This window comes from Chaetodon trifascialis, chromosome 4, assembly GCF_039877785.1.
Source record: "Chaetodon trifascialis isolate fChaTrf1 chromosome 4, fChaTrf1.hap1, whole genome shotgun sequence".
NCBI classification, from domain to species: Eukaryota; Metazoa; Chordata; class Actinopteri; order Chaetodontiformes; family Chaetodontidae; genus Chaetodon; species Chaetodon trifascialis.
The window spans coordinates 30734410-30757064 of record NC_092059.1 but is presented as its reverse complement, the minus strand read 5'-3'; the positions used below and the strand labels follow the sequence as shown (position 1 = coordinate 30757064).

At 45.0% G+C, this 22655-nt stretch overlaps 1 protein-coding gene across 2 annotated transcripts in view; it reads right to left on the bottom strand.

Moving 5' to 3' along the window:
- LOC139330261 (leucine-rich repeat-containing protein 24-like) overlaps positions 1-22655 on the bottom strand; it is a 72140-nt gene that overhangs the window by 21528 nt on the left and 27957 nt on the right. For both annotated transcript variants that reach the window (XM_070961083.1, XM_070961084.1), the window contains 3 exons: positions 21621-21812; positions 20870-21038; positions 10313-10575 (listed from right to left, as the gene is read on the bottom strand). In XM_070961083.1, the coding sequence (XP_070817184.1) occupies positions 10313-10575; positions 20870-21038; positions 21621-21812 (624 nt within the window). The remainder of the gene's footprint in view (positions 1-10312; positions 10576-20869; positions 21039-21620; positions 21813-22655) is intronic.

Here is a 22655-nt window from a genome sequence, read left to right as displayed (position 1 = left end):
CAATATTATATATTCTTGAACTGTGCTTCCATATTCTTCTTCTATTGTGATACATATTTTCGATTGTGCAGTAGTAGAAAACAATATATTTTACAATTGATATCTTCCATGTGCAATTCAAATATTCAAGGCAATATTATTTTCATGTTATTTTTGTAAATAATGTACATATATAGTTGATTTTTTAATTTTTTTATCGATTTTTATTGTCTATGTTTTCTACATCTCCTTTTTATTTTTGCTATTATTGCTGTCTGTAACATCTGTGTGGGATCAATAAACTTAAATCATACTTTTTTTCAGAAATCAGAAATTAGAAAAGCCTTTATTGCCAAGTACGGATTTACACATACGAAGAATTTGCTTTGGTGAAGTTGGTTTCATATACTATTCTAAAATTAGTCAAATTTCTACTATTATTACTTTATTATTATTGGTGTTATTATTACAATTACTGTACTTTGAAAGACAAAGGGACAGTCCAGCAACCATCCCCCACGACACCTCCCAACAGCTCCAGCTTCAGTCACTTCCACCAATGCCCACTCAAAAGACCATCAGCACCAGATCCCCCCAGGGCTGTGTTCTTTCTCCTCTGCTCTTCTCCCTGTACACGAACAGCTGCACCTCCAGTCACCAGTCCGTCAAGCTCCTGAAATTTGCGGACGACACCACCCTCATCTCTGATGGCGACGAGTCCGTCTACGGGTAGGAGGTTGACCATCTGGTGACCTGGTGTAAACAGAACAACCTAGAGCTCAACGCTCTAAAGACAGTGGAGATGGTTGTGGACTACAGGAAAAACGGTCTCACCTGCCCCCATCACCCTCTGTGGCTCCACTATTGACACTGTGGAGTCTTTCCACTTCCTGGGAACTATCATCTCCCAGGACCTCAAGTGGGAGCCGAACATCAGCTCTCTCATCAAGAAAGCACAGCAGAGGATGTACTTCCTACGGCAGCTGAAGAAATTAAATCTGCCAAACACAATGATGGTGCACTTCTACACAGCCATCATTGAGTCCATCCTCACCTCCTCCATCACCATCTGGTACACTGCTGCCACTGCCAAGGACAAGGGCAGACTACAGCATGTCATTCGGTCTGCAGAGAAGGTGATCGGCTGCAATCTCCCATCTCTCCAGGACCTGTATGCCTCCAGGACCCTGAGGTGTGCAGGAAAGATTGTGGCTGATCCCTCCCACCCCAGCCATAAACTCTTTGAGACACTCCCCTCTGGCAAGAGGCTACAGTCCATCAGGACCAAAACCTCATGCCACAAGAACAGTTTTTTCCCGTCTGCTGTCAACCTTGTTAACAAGGCCCGGAACCCCTCCCTGACACTCTTCACACTTCACCTCTGCCTCATCTGTCACACTGACATTGCCATAAGTCTCGCGTTACATTAACGCTCAGCTTGGACTTTCTGAAAAAACAGACTGTGTGACTGTTTCAGAAAAAAAAAGACTTGTGTATATATATTTATATTGCTATATTTTTTTTACTTCTTAAACGGTTTATTTTTTACTAGATGTGTCATGCACCAACTTCACCAAAGCAAATTCCTCGTATGTGTAAAACCGTACTTGGCAATAAAGGCTTTTCTGATTCTGATTCTGATTTATGGATGCCAACTTCTGTTGAACTTAACATAAGACAAAGAGAAAGAAACCTTCTCCTTACATGTCTGATCCATTTCATACTGCTCATAATGTTCAGCATCATTATTGCAGTGGCCTTACAATTTGTTACATTTGTGTTACAGTACACTGTTTGTTCCACTTTGGAGCATGTTAATGTTCGATGAGTGTGCAACTTGAACAGCAGGGCTGCCTAACAAAGCCATGTAACATTAGCTATACACTGCCTGGCCAAAAAAAGTCGCCACCTGGATTTAACAGATGAAGTGATGCACTCATCATGCCTAGTATCTACTGTACAAGCCTGTGTGGGCAGTGCTATGATCTGGGGTTGCTGCAGTTGGTCAGCTCTAGGTTCAACAACATTATGTGCCCAAAGAATGAGGTCAGCTGACTACCTGAATATACTAAATGACCAGGTTATTCCATCAATGGATTTTTTCTTCCCTGATGGCACAGGCATATTCCAAGATGACAATGCCAGGATTCAACAGGCTCAAATTGTGAAAGAGTGGTTCAGGGAGCATGAGACATCATTTTCACACGTGGATTGGCCACCACAGAGTCCCCCATTAAGAATCTTTGGAGTGTGCTGGAGAAGGCCTTGCACAGTGGTCTGACTCTCCCTCTTATCAATATAAGATCTTGGTGAAAAATTAATGCAATACTGGATGGAAATAAATCTTGTGACATTGCAGAAACGTATCAAAACAATGCCACAGTAAATGCGTGCCATGATCAAAGCTAGAGGTGGTCCAACGAAATATTAGAGTGACCTTTTTTTTTTTTGTCGGTCAGTGTCTAAGTAATGAACTTGGGGCACAAACTAAGGAAAATTAGGTTTTTCTGGTTTTTGTATGGATTTGGCTGTCTGAAATGTTATTTAGGTGCTGCTTAAAAAAAGACATGTATGCCTCACTGTTTGGCCAGGGTTTGACGTCTCCAAATGATTCCTCGTCACTGTATATTGCTGTGGAAGTTCACGCTCAGCCCCTGTGACTGTGAGGTGTTAAAATGCAAATGTAAATGCAAATGCAAACAGTTTAAAGAAGTGTACATGTATAAAATATGCAGGTACAAAAATAGAAAATCAAAATACCTAGCAAAATCACAGCATGTTTTTCTTTCTACACAACAAAAATTGTCAAGTGAACAAATTGTTTTTTCTTTTTAAATTTCTTTTATAGAAACAAAAAAAAAAACTGACTGACTGACTCCCTGATTAAAGGGATAGCTTTGTAAAAAAAAATTAATTTCAATCATGCTGTGCAGTCTTTAGATTAGTGTCAACTCTGCATCCTTTCAAAGTAAAAATACATTAAAAAAAAAAGTGTATAGTTTGTTTCCCGGGCCTGGCACAGAAGACCTCAAACACAGTGTCATGAATTTCAGCCAGCCAGTGGCGTGACTACAGTTACCTTTTCTCTAGTGTGGCTTAACTGCACAGTGGATGTGTTGACCCCACATCTTCCAACAATTCGTTCAACAGGGAGAAACGATACTGGATGCAAGATGTCTGTTCCCTGCAAACTCCAAACTTCTACTGGCTTGCCATAAAAATGGTAAAAACTGGATAACATGACCATACTGTGTATGTCAAGCTTGGTAGACCAACCACTTGTTTTAGCATTGTCTGCACAGAGGGAGGCAATGAGGCTTCTGCTGCTCCTCTGAAAAGCATCTCTATAGTATCATTAGCAGCTGGGTCCTCTCCAGTTCTACCATGCCATAGTTCTCTTACTCAGAGTAAATATGCTGTGCCTCTCTCATCTGTATTGGGTGGAATTTGACATAATTCTCTCAGATGACAGATGACTTGGTCTTTGCCTGTTGTGCTGAGTTGCTCGACTTCTTTCAACATACCTAGTGACGTGCATGAGGTGAACACATGTCTGAAATCACCTAGAGCTGGGACAACTCCAGCTTCTAAGAACGCCTCGATCCACTGAGCACCCCCTTTATTTATGTCTGGCAATTGAGATTTAATCAATGCAGCGTCCTGTAAGGAGAACGGAGTGTAGGTGGTAACGGTGCGTCCTTAGTCCTTAGTAGTTGCTGTAACCAGTGGGATCTGATAATGACGTCGACGGGTGTCTGAGCAAGTGTGAATGTTACCATGATCAAGGTTGCGAGCCGAGATATAAGGCAGGTTGTGATGACGTGACTGGTCAGTACGGTCTTTCCAATCATACTGTTCGTGTTGCTCAAAAGCAAGTTAGGCCGTGTACGGAGGGACCACCACATGCAGCCCCTAGGCTGTTCATGTAGGTGGGTTTGGATGGTTGAGCATACAATCGAGTTTGTGATGATGCTTCAAATGTGTTAGATGAACGCATGGAGGAGTAGGTTGCAAAGCGGGATTACTCTGTTCACATTCGATCAAACTCCTTTTAAAGTCCGTCTAATATTACTCATCTATCAGTGCAAACGCTGAATTTCATCTACAACATGGATAAGAAAAAAGCGAAAGAGAGCAAGAAGATGGGCCAAATGGCAATATTTGTATCATAGTACTCCCTGAAAACATCGAGGACCAGCATCCTACAACATTCATTGACACACTGCTGAGGGAAACATTTGGAACAGTGTAAACCTGGGCTGAATTTTATTTATTAGCTGCATTGCTTTTGACAAACATGGTCACATGTTATCATGTTATCATGTGTTATTGTTTCTTAGCAGTACTAATATTATATTAATACCTGTATTTACAGCTGCTGGACGCAAGGAGTGTCCTAGCCTCCCAGCAGGAAATTGATTTTTGGCAGGGGGTCACTGCTGACATGATGTCCGATGAGGAGGATGACACCACGGAAGAGGAAGCTTGCTTTTCATGCACCATGGACCAGCGGCACGGCCCAACCCAGAGACTCTACTTGGGAACCCCTCTGCAGATTTCCTTTCTTTTTCCAGGCACCAGGGACCAGCTGTGTGGCCCAGTCCCAAGTAGTCACTGGTTTTATTTGGTTGTTTGCTGTTCCTTGTTGATGTGTTGTATTATTTATTATTATTTAATTTAGTGCGCATGCGCCAACCACTCGTGCAGCCTGTAGCAGTCGCTCCTGTTTTCTTTTCTTAGTTTTACAATTCTTTTGCTGTTTTCTTTACTATTAATATCTTTAACTTAAGGACCGTCATTTTGAAGCTGTGCCCTCTCCAAACATGCTGGCTGAGAGAGTTCTGGTTTGTTTTTTCACGTTGAAATTACTACTCTCACTGGGACACAGCACCGATGTGCAGCGCATTGTTTACGCCAGAGATCAGCTGATCGCGCTGAGGCCGGCCGGCTTGTCGGCCAGAACAACAGAGATTCCCGCTGAAATCTGGAGAAAAACACACAGAGGATGCAGGGGAGGACAGAAACAGCGGAGGAAAAGAGCGGGGTCGAGACAACAGAGGCTTACGGAGAAGAGGAGTTATAAGCCGTGTCTCCCCTCTCTCATCTTGGGCAACGTGCGGCCGCTGGCGAACAAGGCGGATGAGCTAACAGCACTCGCCAGGAGTCAAAAGGAGTACTGGTAGTGCAGTCTGTGGGTTTTTCGGAAACATGGCTGCATCAGGACATACCCGACAACAACGTCTCCATCAGTGGCTTTCAGACTGTTCGGGCTGACCGGGACTGTGCGCAGAGTGGTAAGCGTAAAGGAGGGAGGCTTGCCGTTCTAGTCAACAACCGTTGGTGTAATCCTGGTCACATTACCATCAAGGAACGTATTTGTTGCCCGGATATTGAACTGCTGGCTGTTGGACTCAGGCCATATTATTTGCCCAGGGAGTTTTCACATGCCATCATCGTTGCTGTTTACATCCCCCCCTCTGCCAACCCGATAGTGGCATGTGACGTCATTCACTCCGCCGTGGCCCGTCTGCAAACCCAACACCCGAGTGCATTCATCGCTATCTCAGGTGCCTTCAACCACGTCACCATGGAAAGAACACTGCCCAATTTCACGCAGTATGTGAGCTGTCCCACAAGAGAGGAGAGAACCCTGGACTTGTTGTATGCTAACGTCAAGGATGCATACAGCTGCTCCCCCCTCCCCCCTCTGGGCAGGTCAGATCACAACCTTGTTTACCTCACTCCCTGTTATGTGCCCCTGGTGAAGAGTCAGCCTGCGATCACAAGGACAGTGAGGAGATGGTCAGAGGAGACAGACACTGCAGGGCTGTTTTGAGGTGACAGACTGGCAGGCACTCTGTGAGCCGCATGGGGAGGACATTGACAGGCTCACTGAGTGCATCACGGACTACATCACCTTCTGTGTGGACTCCACTGTCCCATCCAAGACTGTCCATTGTTATCCAAACAACAAGCCGTGGGTGACAAAGGACATCAAAGACATCCTCAATCAGAAGAAGAGGGCCTTCAGGGCGGGTAACAGGGAGGAGGTGAGAACGATACAGAAGGAACTAAAAGTGAGAATCAGGGAGGCTAAGGAGAAATACAGGAGGAAGCTGGAGTGGAAACTCCAGCAAAACAACTTGAGAGAGGTTTGGAGTGGCTTCAGGATGGGCAGCAGAGGAGGAGTTGAAGGCAGCATTGACAAGGCAAATGAACTGAATTTGTTTTTTAACAGATTCGATGCTTCAGGCCTGGCTCATGCTGCCTCTGGCTTCTCTGCTGTCTGTACTGGACGACCATCATCACCCACTCCCCTCTCCTCCCCTCCTTCTCCTTCTCCCCCTCCTCCTTCTCACACCCCCCGTCTTCCTGTGTGAGCCCTCTTCACACCTCCGCAGACTGCCAGACTATCCTCACTCACAGACCAGAGGATTACACCACACCACACCTCCCCTACCTGTCACCTCCACAGTGTGCTTCACTGCAAACCAGGTGAGAAGACAGCTGATGAGACTCCACACGAACAAAGCTCCAGGTCCTGATGGTGTCAGCCCCAGGGTGCTCAAAGCCTGTGCCCCCCAGCTGTGTGGAGTTGTTCAACACGTCTTCAGCATGAGCTTAAGTCTCCAGAGGGTCCCCATGCTGTGGAAAACGTTGTGCCTCGTTCCTGTGCCAAAGACATCACGGCCCAGGGACTCAAAGGATTACAGACCTGTGGCACTGACCTCCCACAGTTCGCCTACCAGCCCCAACTTGGAGTTGAGGATGCCATCATCTACCTGCTCAACCGTGTCTACGCCCACCTGGACAAGCCGGCAAGCACTGTGAGGATTATGTTTTTTGACTTCTCCAGTGCATTCAACACCATTCGTCCAGCTCTACTGGGTGACAAGCTGACAGTGATGCAGGTGGATGCCCCCCTAGTGTCCTGGATTGTGGACTACCTCACTGGCAGACCACAGTATGTGCGCCTGCAACACTGTGTGTCAGACAGAGTGGTCAGCAACACTGGGGCCCCGCAGGGGACTGTTCTCTCTCCCTTCCTCTTCACACTCTACACCACGGACTTCAGCTATTGCACAGAGACCTGCCATCTTCAGAAGTCTTCTGATGACTCTGCGATAGTTGGATGTATCAGCAAGGGCGATGAGGATGAGTACAGGGCTGCTGTGGACAACTTTGTCACATGGTGTGAGCAGAACCATCTGCAACTAAACGTGGCAAAGACTAAGGAACTGGTAGTGGACCTTAGGAGAACCAAGACACCGGTGACTCCTGTTTCCATCCAGGGGGTCGGTGTGGACATTGTGGAGGATTATAAGTACCTGGGGGTACACATGGACAATAAACTGGACTGGGCTAAGAACACTGACGCTCTCTACAGAAAGGGCAAGAGTCATCTCTATTTCCTGAGGCGACTGAGGTCCTTCAACATCTGCCGGACTATGCTCAGGATTTTTTATGAGTCTGTGGTGGCAAGTGCAATTCTCTATGCTGTTGCGTGCTGGGGCAGCAGGCTGAGGATGGCAGATGCCAACAGACTCAACAAACTGATCCGCAAGGCCAGTGACATTGTGGGGATGGAGTGTGACTCTCTGACGGTGGTGTCAGAGAGGAGGATGCTGGAGAAGCTAAGGACTATAATGGACAACGTCTCACAGCCACTTCATGATGTGCTGGTCAGTCACAGGAGTACGTTCAGTGGGAGACTCATACCACCAAAACTCAGGACTGAACGATACAGGAAATCATTCCTGCCTGTGGCCATCAACCTGTACAACTCCTCCTTCTGAATGGCCCTGGGACTTCACTGTCACTGTCTGTTCTGTTGTATATCTTAAATTTCAGTTTTTGCACATTTATTTCAGTTTTTGCACATTCAACATTCAGTACATAGTACATAGTAATTCTAATATATATTTTACATCTCAATTTTGCACATCCAATTGCATTGCGGTACATTTTATATTGTTGTACATTCATTGAGTGGATATTTCTGTATATTTGTATATTTCTTATTTACATATATTCTTAGTATTAATATTCTGTTTCTTTTATATTGCCTTTATATATATATTCCTTCTCGTCCTTCTTTCTAATTTTTATTCTAATCTATAATTCTTTTTTGCATGGAGCACTGCTAAAAACAATTTCCCCTCGGGGATAAATAAAGTAATTCTGATTCTGATTATTTGCCACAATTTCATTAAAGATTTTTCGACATGTTTCTGTCAACTCTGTGTTAGTATAGTTTTCAGAAGGTGGATCGTCAAATAAATGAATCATTAAGATAAAATATATAAATAAATATGTGTGTGTGTGTGTGTGTGTGTGTGTGTGTGTGTGTATATAAAATAATTATTATATAATTATTATATTACTATAATGATATAATATATATAATATAAATATGCGGGAAGATTGAATGAAATAAGTCAACCACCCACGAACAACACCACCCTGCCATGGACCGGCTCGATTACCACCGGAACTCCGGCACCAGCTCCGGCCGAGTCCTGCTGGCACTGACCAGGGAGCCAAGCCCATCAAGTCATCGGCACCTTCCACTTCCTGCCTTCGCCCCGTGGAGTCACTCTGCTTTACTGGGGAGGATGGGCCCTCTACGGGCTCCCTGAGCCCGTAGAGGAAGAGACTGACGTGGAACCCGATATGGAAGATGAAGAAGACCGATGTTTTTACTCCTGATCCCCTGTATACACATGCTACTGGCTAATGTTTAACACATTTCTACAGATAGTTATTGCATACACATAGAGGCTTGATACTTTTAGTTTTCTTAATTTTGATAATTGTTGAAGAATTGTGATCAATTGAGTGATGAAGTCAAAATCTCCTGAAAAAAAAATCCATTCCAGTATTATGATTAATACTCTTGATATGAAAGTAATGCATTTGAACTGTTGTATTATTTGAATTGCTTTATTGTTTGAATTGTTGTATTATCTCAATTGTTTTATTATTTCCACATTTCTGTCCATTGTTTTATTATTTCCACATGCCTGTGCAATGAAGAATTTTTGCTGCTGAATAATGCAATGAAGAACAGCTTACACATAGTTGCTCACATATAGGCTGCTGGACGCAATGAACATTTCCTTACACATAATAGCTTTACATTGGACTGTGTTTCCTTTCATTTTTTGTAATTTTAATTTTCCTAACTTCAATTTTTATCACGTTTAGCTGTATAACTTTCAAGAGTTTAAACCAAATTCTTTTCTTCTTTGATCATTAAGGTAACCAACTAAGAATATTTTTGTAGATCATTTCGATCAGCAATCAGAAGAGTTTCTTTTCTACTTTATTACTAGTCGCAACGTTTTGCCATACGACTATCAATCTTCTTGGACCAAAGCCCTCCAGCCAGCCTCACCCATCTACCTGGGTTACATAGCCACTAAAAGGCGCCACTCCTCTGCTGTTACCGACACTAGAAGGCCCAGGCCCCAAATCGTGTCTGTCCAACACCAGCTGTCCACAGCGGGTTGACTGGTTCTCCACATTAAATCGTAGCACAGATCGGAACAGACAGTCTGGGACCCTCTCTTGGCAGTTTGGGATAGCCCTTTGTCAGAGCACCGCTGGCACAGACGTAGGCATCTTCCATGCTGCTTTTGAATAAAGAATTGATATCGTAGACTATCACAACCTCAAGTCACTGATCCGAGAAATTAATACTACATTTGCATGCTCATTTTTCTTACATTAATTTCTCACTATCGTCAAATTCACTCTTTTTATTATTTTGCTATAGCTTCTTCATTTTTTTTCTTCGTTATTCTTCGTATCATTTATAATTCATATCTATTTTCATTTGTTGTGCTAATTAAGTAATACTTTTCATTTAAGTCAATTGTCAGATAGTGTCTGGATATATCACTGTATGGAGACCTCAAGCTTGTGAAGATTACATTGATTTACCATTACTTTATTAATCATTACTTTAATCAGCATTGTAAGACGAGAATACATAAAATCCCTCATTTTAATTGACATAATAAAATCAAGTCAAAAGGGGGAAATGTAACGATCCACGTCTTGGTAACTGGCCAATTACATTTGGTCGCTACGGGGCTGTCTAATAGATAAATGTGAACTTTTATCAGAAATCCGTGCTCATTCTGACGGAGAGATCCTGCGAGAACTCATTCTTCTGAGACCAGCGCTGCTATGCTTTACCTGTGACCTCAATAAATACTGTGAACTGAAGATTTCTCTGGACTGTTCTGGGGCTTCCAATAAAAGAATTAGGGCTAACAACATCCTAAAATACAGTGAGTGAGCAATATTCAGGTGATAACATCCTTACCTGTGGCCGAGGGTAACCAGATGCATGGCAGGACACCCTGAGGCTCTCTCCCAGACGTACAGCGAGCCTCTTAGGCTCTAGCTGCACTAGAGGAGGGATACACACCAGACTATTGTGAGGGATCTCCACAAGGCTTAGGTGGGAGAGGCGTGGTGGCTCGGTACAGACTAGCCGACGTTCTGCAGAACTGAGCAGCCGCTGGCCCTCCTCATCAATCCAGCTCCTCAGCCAGTGGAGAGCACAGTCACAGCGCCATGGGTTGTCTACAGCAGAGCAAGAGAGTATAGGAGGTTAAGCCGGAACCCTTTGATGCTGAACCAGTCATGGTCCTAGCCATTGGTGGAATAGGAAGAATACATTTCAGTGCACTGCAAGACAATGTTTTGTGATGTGTAAAAAAGGTATATACAGTTGAAACCAGAAGTTTACATACACTGTAAAAAAGATACATAACCCTTTTTTTCTCACGGTCTGAAATTAAATCAGACTAAACCTCTCCTGTTTTAGGTCATTTAGGATTACCAAAATTATTTCTATTTGCTAAATTTTACAATAATGGGAGAGAGAATAATAATAATAATAATAATAATAATAATAATAATAATACATTTTATTTATAGGCGCCTTTCTTGACACTCAAGGTCACCTTACACCATCAATCATAAAAACAGACACAATATTAAAAGAAACAATAAAGATAAAATGCAAAATACAATTTAAATTCAGCAATGCAGCTGTGATCAGAGGGAGTAAGCTAGTTTAAACAGATGAGTTTTGAGTTTGGATTTGAAATGTGGTAGTGAGTCTGTGTTATGGAGGTCAGGTGGGAGTGAGTTCCAGAGCTGGGGAGCAGAGTGGCTGAATGCTCTGCTCCCCATGGTAACTAGACGGGCAGGGGGGGACAGTGAGATGGATGGAGGAAGAGGATCTGAGAGTGCGGGCAGGTGTAGCAATATGGAGGAGGTCATAAAGATATGTGAGACTGTGGACAGCTTTGAAGATAAGAAGCAGTACTTTGTAGTTGATGCGATATGTGATCTGTTGTAAGGTGTGATGTGATGGATTGAAGGGGTGCGTGTGATGATACGGGCGGCTGAGTTTTGGACCAGTTGTAATTTATGGAGGGTTTTATGTGGAAGGCCAAAAAGAAGAGAATTACAATAATCTAAACGGGAGGTGACCAGACTGTGAACAAGAACAGCAGTGGAGTGACGAGTGAGAGAAGGACGGAGCCGGTTGATGTTGCGAAGATGGAAGTAGGCAGACCGAGTAATGTTATTGACATGGGAGGCGAAGGAGAGGGTGCTGTTGAGGATGACGCCCAGACTCTTGACCTGAGGGGAGGGAAAGATGGAGGAATTATCGATGGGAATAGAGAAATTATGGAGTTTGTTAATGTAGATTTTGTGCCTATTAAAAGAAGCTCTGTTTTACTGCAATTTAATTTAAGGAAGTTTGAGGTGAACCAGGATTTTATTTCAAGGATGCAGTTGGTGAGGGACAGAGGTGGGAGTGTGGAGTTGGGTTTGGTTGAAAGGTAGAGCTGGGTGTCATCCGCGTAGCAATGAAAGTGAATATGATGTTTGCGGAAAATGTGACCAAGGGGGAGAAGGTAAATAATGAACAGCAGGGGCCCCAGGACAGAGCCCTGGGGGACACCTGAGGTGACAGGAACTGGATGGGAGGTGAATGATTTTAATTGAATGAACTGAGTGCGGCCTGAAAGATATGAATGAAACCAGTTTAGAGGTGTATTTGTAATGCCAAGAGAGGAAAGTCTGTCCAGAAGGATGGTATGTGAAATTGTGAAAGGCCGCAGTCAGATCAAGCAGAAGGAGAATGGATAGTGAACCGGAGTCAGCAGCAAGGAGGAGGTCATTAGTGACTTTAAGGAGTGCTGTTTCAGTGCTATGGAGGGGATGGAAACCAGATTGGAATTGCTCATATAAATTATTGCAGGACAAGTGGGTATGGTGTTGAGCAGCAACTGTTTTTTCAAGAATTTTGGAAATGAATGGAAGATTTGAAATTGGATGAAAATTATTGAGGTTATTGGGATCTGAACCAGGTTTCTTGAGTATTGGGGTCACAGCAGCTGTTTTAAGGGCGGAAGGAACAACACCAGTGGTAAGGGAAGAGTGTATAAAGTCTGTGATAAGAGGGGACAGAGAGGGGAGCGTGGCTTTAACAAGAATAGTGGGAAGCGGGTCTAATTGGCAGGTTGAAGATTTGGATTTTTGAATGAATTTGGAGACTTCATTGACTGAGGGCAAGGTGAATACTGAGAGTGTATGGGTGGGGGCAATTGAAACAGAGGCAGATGAAGTTGAAACAGAGGTGGGTATAAGCTGTTGGTGAGTGTGTTAAATTTTCGAAGAAAAAAATGATACCAAAGTGTTACAGAAATCAGAGGAGTACAGGTGGGGAGGGACTGAATCTGGCGGTTTTGTAATATTTGTAAGTCGGGAGAAAAGGGCCTTAGAATTACCCTCATTTGAAGTGATTAAACCAGAAAAGTATATGGATTTAGCTGTAGAAATGCAGTCCTTGTAGTAGAGAATATGATTTGAATACATGTCTTTGTGCACAGTGAGACCAGTTTTCCTGTAGAGTCTTTCAAGTTGACGTCCTTTTGCTTTTAACCGTCTAAGAGTGGGAGTGAACCAAGGTGCAGTATGAGTGAATGTGACAGATCTGGTTTTGAGTGGAGCGAGATTGTTTAGAAGGTTATGAAGGCTGTTGTTATAGTGTGAGAGTAGTTCATCTGGTGTGGAAAACCTGTCAACACTGGGAAGGCTGTTGATACAAGAGGATAAATTGTCCAAGTCAATGTCCTTAATTTTACGAAAAGTTATATTGTGTGGGGGGTTAGCTTTGGAGAGTGAAAGATTAACACTGAATGATAAAAACATATGGTCTGAGACAGGGAGGGAATCTGCTTTGCAGTCAACACCTGAGCAGCAGACTAAGTCCAGGATATGTCCTTTAGGAAGTAGGAAAATTGATATATTGCTGCAGTCCAAAGCTGTCCAAGCAGGATGTAAAGTCTGTTGTGATTGGCATTGTCCATCCATCCATCCATTTTCTATGCCGCTTATCCCTTTCGGGGTCGCGGGGGGGCCGGAGCCTATCTCAGCTGTCAGCGGGCGGGAGGCGGAGTACACCCTGGGCCGGTCGCCAGCTGATCGCAGGGCACAAACACACACCATTCACACTCACACTCACACCTAGGGGCATTTTAGAGTCACCAATCAACCTAATGAGCATGTTTTTGGTCTACCCGGAGAGAACCCACGCATGCACGTAAAGAACGTGCAAACTTCACACAGAAAGGCCTGACCCGGGAATCGAACCTGCGACCTTCTTGCTGTGAGGCACGCGCACTACCTGCTGTGCCACCGTGCAGCCCGGCATTGTCCATATGAATGTTAAAATCCCCCAGAAGTATTATGTTTGGAGAGAGTGTGGAAAGATGCATAAGGAAGGCTGCAAAGTCAGTAATAAAATCGTTGTTGGGCTTCGGTGGAGGGTACAGAGTGGCAACAATAGTGGGAGTAGGTCCAGAGAGCTGGCATACAGTTGCCTCAAATGAGTGACAGACAGTTCAATTCAATTCAATTCAATTTTATTTGTATAGCACCAAATCACAACAGAAGTTGTCTCAGGACGCTTTCCATATAGAGCTGGTATAGACCAAGCTCTTTTGTCTACAAAGAAACCAACAATTCACAGGAACATTCACAGGCGCTATCTTCCACTTCTCGCGGTAAAATTGTGAAGATGGGTATCCTTCCACTAACTTCTCACAATTGTTTGCTGGAATCCTGGCCCATTCCTCCTGACAGAACTGGTGTAGCTGAGTCAGGTTTGTAGGCTACCTTGCTCGCACACGTCTTTTCAATTCTGCCCACAAATTTTCTATGGGATTGAGATCAGGGCTTTGTAATGGCCACTCCAAAACATTGACTTTGTTGTCCTTAAGCCACTTTGTGACTACTTTGGCAGTATGCTTAGGGTCATTGACCATTTGGAAGACCTATTTGCACCCCAAGCTTCAACTTCCCGGCTGATGACTTGAGATGATGCTTCAATATTTCCAAATAATGTTATTTCTTCATGATGCCATCTATTTTATGAAGCGCACCAGTTCCTCCTGCAGCAAAACAGCCCTACAACATGATGCTGCCACCCCAATACTTCACAGTTGGAATGCCTTTGGTACCTGCTGCTGACAGGCACGCTGGTCGACTGGTACCTGCTGCTGTTGATAGTGGATAACAGTGGACACACTCTTACCAGCTTCAGCCATCATCACAAGGTCTTTAGCTTTGGTTCTGGGGTTGATTCGCACATTTTGGATCAAAATACATTCATATCTAAGACACAGAACCCGTCTCCTTCCTGAGTGGTATGATGACTGGACATTCCTATGTCATCTATACTTGCAGATAATTGTTAGAACAGATGAACGTGGCACCTTCAAGTATCTGGATATTGCACCTAAGGATGAACCAGACTTGTGGAGCTTCACAATTCTTTTCCTGATATCTTGGCTGATTGTCCCTGCTGACCTCTGGAAAGAGGTTCTGCAGCATTCGGTGCAGGACTACCAAGTTCTGAAACAGCTTTTTCCCTCAGGCCATCAGACTGCTGAATTCTAAAGGAGCACCACTTTGCACCGCTGTTGTCACCTTAGGTCACTTACCGCATATCCCAATTGCTACTGTTCATTGTATACTCTATTTTACATACTGTTTATTTACACACTGTATATACCATAATTATTCTGCTGTTTATTTTAACATTCTTTGAGGAATTGTACATATTTTTTACAACATACTCTTCATTTATATATATATATATATACACACACATATCATACATATTTATACATACTTTTTAACTATTTTCAACCCTGTGTGTTAGGCTGACAAGCCACCAAATAGCTGAACCCAGAGATGCAGACCCAGAGACAGGACTTGTGTGAATAAACAAACAAATTTATTAACAAAACGAGAACTGAAAACACGCTCAACGAGCAGAGGGAAAACAAACAAAAGGCGCACTCGAAAACAGAGTGGATGAAACACAGGGAGCTCCGACAAAGCGAGTATGGCAAATGAGGCACGCGTGGAAGCGGCAGGAAACACTGAAAAGAAAAACACAGCACACTATAAGCGGCTGGAACATAGACAACAAAAAACACTTTCTCTGAAAAGAGAAGGAAACAAGAGACGTAGTACTTACAAACCGATTGACCAAACACAGTCATGGGAGGATGAGAGAGAATAATCTGGCGACTGGGAAAAGACTGGAGGAGACAGGTTTGATTTGAGAGACGTGGAAGGTGGGATGAATTTTCATGGAGTCCGGGAGTTTAAGCGTGACCGCCTGAGGGTTGATGATTCTGGTGATGGGAAAGGGTCCGATGTACCTGGGGGAGAGCTTGCGAGACTCAGTCTTCAGAGGGATATTTTTGGTAGATAACCAGACGGACTGACCTGTTTTATATTCTGGTGCAGGGGACCTATGCCGGTCCGCAGCCCATTGTTTCACCTCCTGGTTATGCTCAAGCACCCTGGTAGCAGCCTGCCAAAATCCCCTGATTCTATTCACATGCTCTGCCACAGAAGGAACCGAGATCTCTGCTTCCTGTGCAGGAAAAAGGGGGGGTTGATAGCCTAGGGAGGCTTCAAAAGGAGAGAGTCCGCTGGCTGACGAGGTGAGGGAGTTGTGAGAGTACTCGACCCAAGGGAGGAACCGACTCCAGTCTGCCGGATTGTCAGTGCATATGCACCTGAGTGCCGTCTCCAGGTCCTGGTTGGCCCTCTCTGTTTGCCCATTGGATTCGGGATGGAACCCGGAGGTGAGGCTGACCGTGGCGCCCAGGGCCTTGGCGAAAGCTTTCCAAACTTGTGAAGAGAACTGGGGCCCACGGTCTGAAACGATGTCAGCCGGGATACCATGCAGACGGAAGACATGAGAGACCAGGAGCTCAGCTGTTTCAGAGGCAGAGGGAAGCTTGGGGAGAGCGATGAAGTGAGTGGCTTTGGAAAAACGGTCCACAATGGTCAGTATGGTGGTGTTACCTTAAGAGGGGGGCAGTCCGATGACGAAGTCGACAGCAATGTGGGACCATGGCCTGTTGGGAACGGGGAGAGGAAGGAGCAGTCCAGCCGGAGCCTTGTGGGAGGCCTAACCCCGAGCACAGGTGGCGCAGGCTGCAACATATTCTTGTGTGTCAGCCTGCAGAGTAGGCCACCAGAAGTGTCGGTGTAGCAGGGAGATGGTGCGGTTAGCTCCAGGATGACAGGCCAGCCTATGTGCATGCGTCCACTGCAACACCTGAGAGCGAACAGTAGGAGGGACAAAGAGTTTATTGTGAGGACCGTTACCTGGGTCTGGATGCTGACGTTGGGCCTCCCTTACAACGCCTTCTATCTCCCAGGAGAGAGAGGCGATGATGCGGTCGTTAGGGAGGATGCTTTCTGGTTCAGTGGTGGCGTCAGCAGTGGAAAACTGTCTGGATAAGGCATCCGGCTTGGTGTTGCGGGACCCTGGTCTGTAGGTGAGCGAGAAGTTAAACCAGCCAAAGGAGAGCACCCAGCGGGCCTGTTGGGAGTTGAGACGTTTGGCAGCTTTAATGTAGGCCAGGTTTTTATGGTCGGTCCAGACCACGAACGGGTGCTCAGCTCCCTCCAGCCAATGCCTCCATTCTTCCAGGGCTAGTTTGACAGCTAGCAGTTCTCGATTGCCGACATCATAGTTCTCTTCAACAGGGGAGAGATGACAGGAGAAAAAGGCACACGGGTGTAGCCGGTTGTCTGACTTGGCATACTGAGAGAGAACAGCCCCTACCCCACTGTCCAAAGCATCAACCTCCATGGAGGCCATTCCGTCACTGCCCTGATCTTCTCTGGATCGGCCATCAGGTTGCCATCCTGAATAACGAAACCTAGGAAAGAGACAGTTGAGGCATGGAATTCACATTTCTCTGCCTTGACGAATAGCCTGTTTTCCAACAGTCTGGCGAGTACCTGCTGGACATGGCCTATGTGCTCTTCAACGGACTGAGAGAAGATCAGGATGTCGTCAAGATAAACGAACACAAATCTGTTAAGGAAATCACGTAGAACATCGTTTATCAGGGCCTGGAAGACTGCAGGGGCATTGGTGAGCTCGAAAGGCATGACGAGATATTCGAAGTGACCAAGGGGGGTGTTAAAGGCAGTCTTCCATTCGTCGCCCTCCCGCATGCGCACGAGGTGATAAGCGTTGCGCAAATCAAGTTTCGTGAAGATGGTGGCCTGCTGAAGGGAGTCAAAGGCGGAGTTAATCAGAGGAATGGAGTATTTATTACGTACCGTGATTTCGTTTAACCCCCAATAGTCAATACACGGTCGGAGAGACTTGTCTTTCTTCTCCACAAAGAAAAACCCCGCTCCAAGCGGAGAAGTGGAGGGCCTAATGATGCCAGTCGCCAATGACTCCTGGATGCAAGTTTCCATAGCTTCCCGTTCCTGCCGAGAAACATTGTACAGCCGCCCTGAGGGAAGAGAAGCGCCGGGAAGAAGGTCAATAGCACAGTCGTACGGGCGGTGAGGAGGCAGCGACAGCGCCCGTCCCTTACTGAAGACCTCCTGGAGGTGGTGATAGGCAGCAGGCACGAGGGAGAGATCCGGTGGATCCGGAGGGGCGGTAGAGATCCCCTTATCTCCACCTGTGGGAGGAATGGCTGAAAGGAGACATTTGGCATGACAAAACGAGCTCCAGCCCACAAATTTCCCAAGAGTCCAATCAATATGCGGGTTATGTTTCTGGAGCCAGGGATGACCAAGTACCAGGGGTGAGTGTGGAGAGTGGACAATTAACAGTGTCAGTTCCTCATGGTGATTACCAGACACAGTTAACCTGATAGGAGTGGTCCGGTGAGTTACCTTGGCCATGATTTTACCGTCAAGCACATACGCCTTGAGGGGCTCCTCCAGTTCCACGAGCTGGCAGCCGAGGTCGACAGCCATGCGCTCGTCCAGAAGATTTTCTTCGGCACCAGAGTCTACAAGAGCCAGCACAGAACACACCACTTCCCCCACACCCAGAGTAGCTTGGGCCTGGAACTTGCGAGTCTTGGGGGTAACAAAGTCATTAGAGACAGGGCTCATCAGTATCCCCCCGTGCTACTGACGAGTCTGGTCTTTTGGCCGTATGGGACAGGCAGGAAGAGTGTGACCAGTCCGTCCACAATACACACACTCACCCGCACGAATCCTCCGTTGGTGTTCGGAGGAGGAAAGGCGGGCCCGACCAAGTTGCATGGGCTCCTCTCTGTTTACAGGCCGAAGTGGAGTGGTGGCGGAGCGGTCTACTCCGAGCTCCGGAGAGATCGAGCTGCCATCGAGCTGGAGGAGGCGCAGAGACTCTGGAGGGAAGACGCCGAGACTGCTCCCTCCGCCGGTTGTCCAGCTGCACCGCCATGTCCACTAGGCCGTGAATGTCTGCGGGTTTCTCTCTAGTGGCGATCTCCTCCTGCAAAGACTCAGAGAGACTATGAAGAAACACTCCCTGGAGAGCGACGTCGTTCCACCCCGAGTCAGCAGCAATGGTGAGAAAATTGACTGCATAGTCGGCGGCGGCTAGCTTGCCCTGAGACAGACTGAGCAGACGGCTGGAGGCATTACCCGCATGGTCAGGGTGGTCGAAGACCAGTCTCAGTCTCCTCTCAAATTCAGAGAAAGAGAGTGAATTAATGTCTACTGATGAATTCAGTGCCTCCGCCCACATCAACGCTTTGCCCCATAATAACCCGAACGCGTATTGAACCTTGGAAGCGTAGGAAAGAAAAGCTCGAGGACGCTGACGAAACACGATGTTGCACTGGAGAATAAATCCCCGACACTTGTCCCGAGAGCCGTCAAACGGTTCGGGATTAGTGGAAGGCGAGTCAGCGAGAACTGGTTCGGAGGCGCTGGTCTGAGGCTGCGACGGGAGTGAAACAAAACTAGAGAGTTGAGCCATGTGGTGAGACAGGTCGGCGACCTGAGATGTCATGTGCTGAGTAGATTCACACAAGGCCTGAAGCAGCTGCTCATGCTAGCCGAGAAGCGTGCCCTGCATGGTAACTGCCTTCCGCACGGGATCTGCTGGGTCCATATTTGGCCGGATTATTCTGTTAGGCTGACAAGCCACCAAATAGCTGAACCCAGAGATGCAGACCCGGAGACAGGACTTGTGTGAATAAACAAACAAATTTATTAACAAAACGAGAACTGAAAACACGCTCAACGAGCGGAGGGAAAACAAACAAAAGGCGCACTCGAAAACAGAGTGGATGAAACACAGGGAGCTCCGACAAAGCGGGTATGGCAAACGAGGCACACGTGGAAGCGGCAGGAAACACTGAAAAGAAAAACACAGCACACTATAAGCGGCTGGAACGTAGACAACAAAAAACACTTTCTCTGAAAAGAGAAGGAAACAAGAGACGTAGTACTTACAAACCGATTGACCAAACACCGACATGGGAGGACGAGAGAGAATAATCTGGCGACTGGGAGAAGACTGCATGCTCCTTAAACACTCCAAGTAATGAGGACGTGTGCTCAGGTGAGCACCTGGAGGCGGAGCCGGCTGCAGGTACAGGGATGCCCAGCCGCGGGAACAGGGGTGACAGACAGACAAACACACAGGGAAAAGGAGAGGAGACACAAAAGGAGAGACAGGCAGGTAGATTCCTAACACTGTGCTCAGCCTGCTGCAATAGAAATTTCGTTCAGTGTATACCTGCTGTTTACTGAATGACAATAACGTTCGTCTATGTCTAGGATTTCTTTTGATTTCCCCTATAATGTCAGACAAGGAAGCAGTGTGTTGCAGATGTGAAGCAGATGTGGCCTTAAAACACATGCACAGGTGTGTTTCCAATTAACTCAAATGTTGCCAGTTAACCTATCAGAAGCTCTAAAAGCCATGTCATCATCATCTGGGCTTTCCCACATTGTTTAAAGACATAGTAATCTTTTTGTATGTAAACTTCTGACTTCGAAGAAAGTAATAAAAACTGACCTTAAAAAGGAGAGGTTTAGTCTGATTTAATTTCAGGCAGTGAAGAATAAAAGGTTTATATGTCTTTTTTACAGTGTATGTAAACTTTCGGTTTCAACTGTATAAGGTATATAAGGAATGAGCATGTACGTTTTTTGTTTTTGTTTTTTAGAAATGGTTTTGGACTGAAATTCAGAAGAAACTGCACTCTCTGGAGTATAAGTAACCACACTGTATAAGGAATAACTCCAGGAAGAATGTGAAATAAATTGATTCAATAATTTTTTAATTTGTTTTTTTAAATATGACAACCAGTGTTCAGTCAAGAGGGGTCTGGCAGCCTGGTTCAGTGTATATGAACCACATTTCTTTAATTAAACTCTCAGTGTATACAATGCAGTTTGCAGTTTTAAGGAAAGTAAAAAAGACAACCACAATGTGGTCTCCAACCACATTTTCCTCATGACCATTCATAATGTTTATACATTAACATGTATGTCAATAGTCCTGTCTAACCTGTGATGCGCAGCACCTGTAGGCTGACAAGAGGTCTCAGGGACGCAGGGCCAATGGTGTGAAGATTATTCCTGCTCAGGTCCAGCAAAGCCAGAGAAGTCAAACCAACTAGTGCCTGGTCTGCTAACATCTCTATACTGTTGTGCTGCAGATGGAGCTCCTGCAGACGCTGCAGAGACAAAGAGGGAATTATTATTATTACCTTTATTTAACCAGGAAGTCCCATTGAGATTCAAAATCTCTTTTACAAGAGAGACCTGTCCAAGGTAGCAGCCAGTCAGAACATATTAAAATGCAACAAATATGACATATTAAACAAACAAACAAACAAAATACAATATTCCACAATAAAACAAGTACAACTATTAAAATATAGCGGAGCAGACCTCTCAAGAAAAACAAGCACGTCTCCGTCACCACATTCTTTATGAATTGATAGGAGTGTTTCTAATCCAAGGTCCTTCTGCAGATTATTCCCAGCCCATGGGGCATAGTAGGAAAAGGCAGTATTCCCCAAATCAGTTAAAACCCGGGGTACATTGAAAAGTAACCACTTGGAGGAGCGTAGCTGGTAATTAACAGAGCTAATTAACAGAGAGAGGAAGGGTATATATAATGTATGGAGCATCATATAGGAATGAAGAAAAGTGCTGTGCTGAGCAGGAAACAGAATAAATCTTAGCTCTGTATTGTTTATTGTTAAAATCTGAAATCTAATGAACATAATACGTATGCTTTTAACATGCCTTACCTGTAAGCCACGGAAGGTGTAGTCCAGTAGGCGAGTGATGTCATTTCCTGCTAGGTAAAGAATGCGGAGATGTTCAAGCCCCTGAAACATATCAGCTGTCACCAGGTGAATCCTGTTCCCATTCAGAGCCAGTTCCAGCAACTGACCCTGGTTCTGGAAAGAGCCAGGTTCCACTGCAGAGATGGTGTTGTTCTGGAAAAGGAGTAACATGAGAAGGCCAAAAAAAAAAATTTGCCGTTTATTGCTCAGGATCTGCAGCTTCTTCCACCAATACTGCTTTTTACACTACATAAAAAACAGGGCCTTTACTGTCCGGGGCTGTTTCTTCTGTTTTGATTCTTTTCTGCTGGAATAGAAATCTGACTTGCTTCCATTTTGAATCTATTTTTGACCCACAGCAAAATATGGAGAGAATCAGAATCAGAATCAGATATACTTTATTGATCCCTGGGGGAAATTGTTTTTGTTACAGGTACTCCTTGAAAGAATAGAAGAAATAGAAGAGATGAAGAAGAGATAGAAGATATATAGAAGACAAAGAAGAGATAAACATGTAAAGAAAGAAGAGATAAACATGTAAGAAGAGATAAACATCTCTAATGTAGTGTATGAGGGACTCATCTGTCTGTTTGTCCGTCTAAACATGCTGTAGATACAGGTGATTTTGATTTCTAACTCTGGATGAGACTGGCAACAGAGAATGGATGGAAACTTCACCTTAAAATTTAAACTTTATACATGATGCAAGATCCAACAGGAAAGGTGCGGAAGTTGCTTACATCTATGCTGATCATTTAAGCTTTATTTTTTTTGTCATTGTCATCTCAGGGGACATCAACAAGTGGCAGAACACCAAGCTGCTCATTCACCTCAAAAACTTTAAAAATGCAGTGCTCTAGTAAAGAAATAGTAAATGGACTGTATTTGTATAGCGCTTTTCTAGTCTGAAGACCACTCAAAGGGCTTTTACAACTGAAGTCTGCATTCACCCATTCGCACACACATTCATATGGTAGCTAAGCCATCTGCTCATTA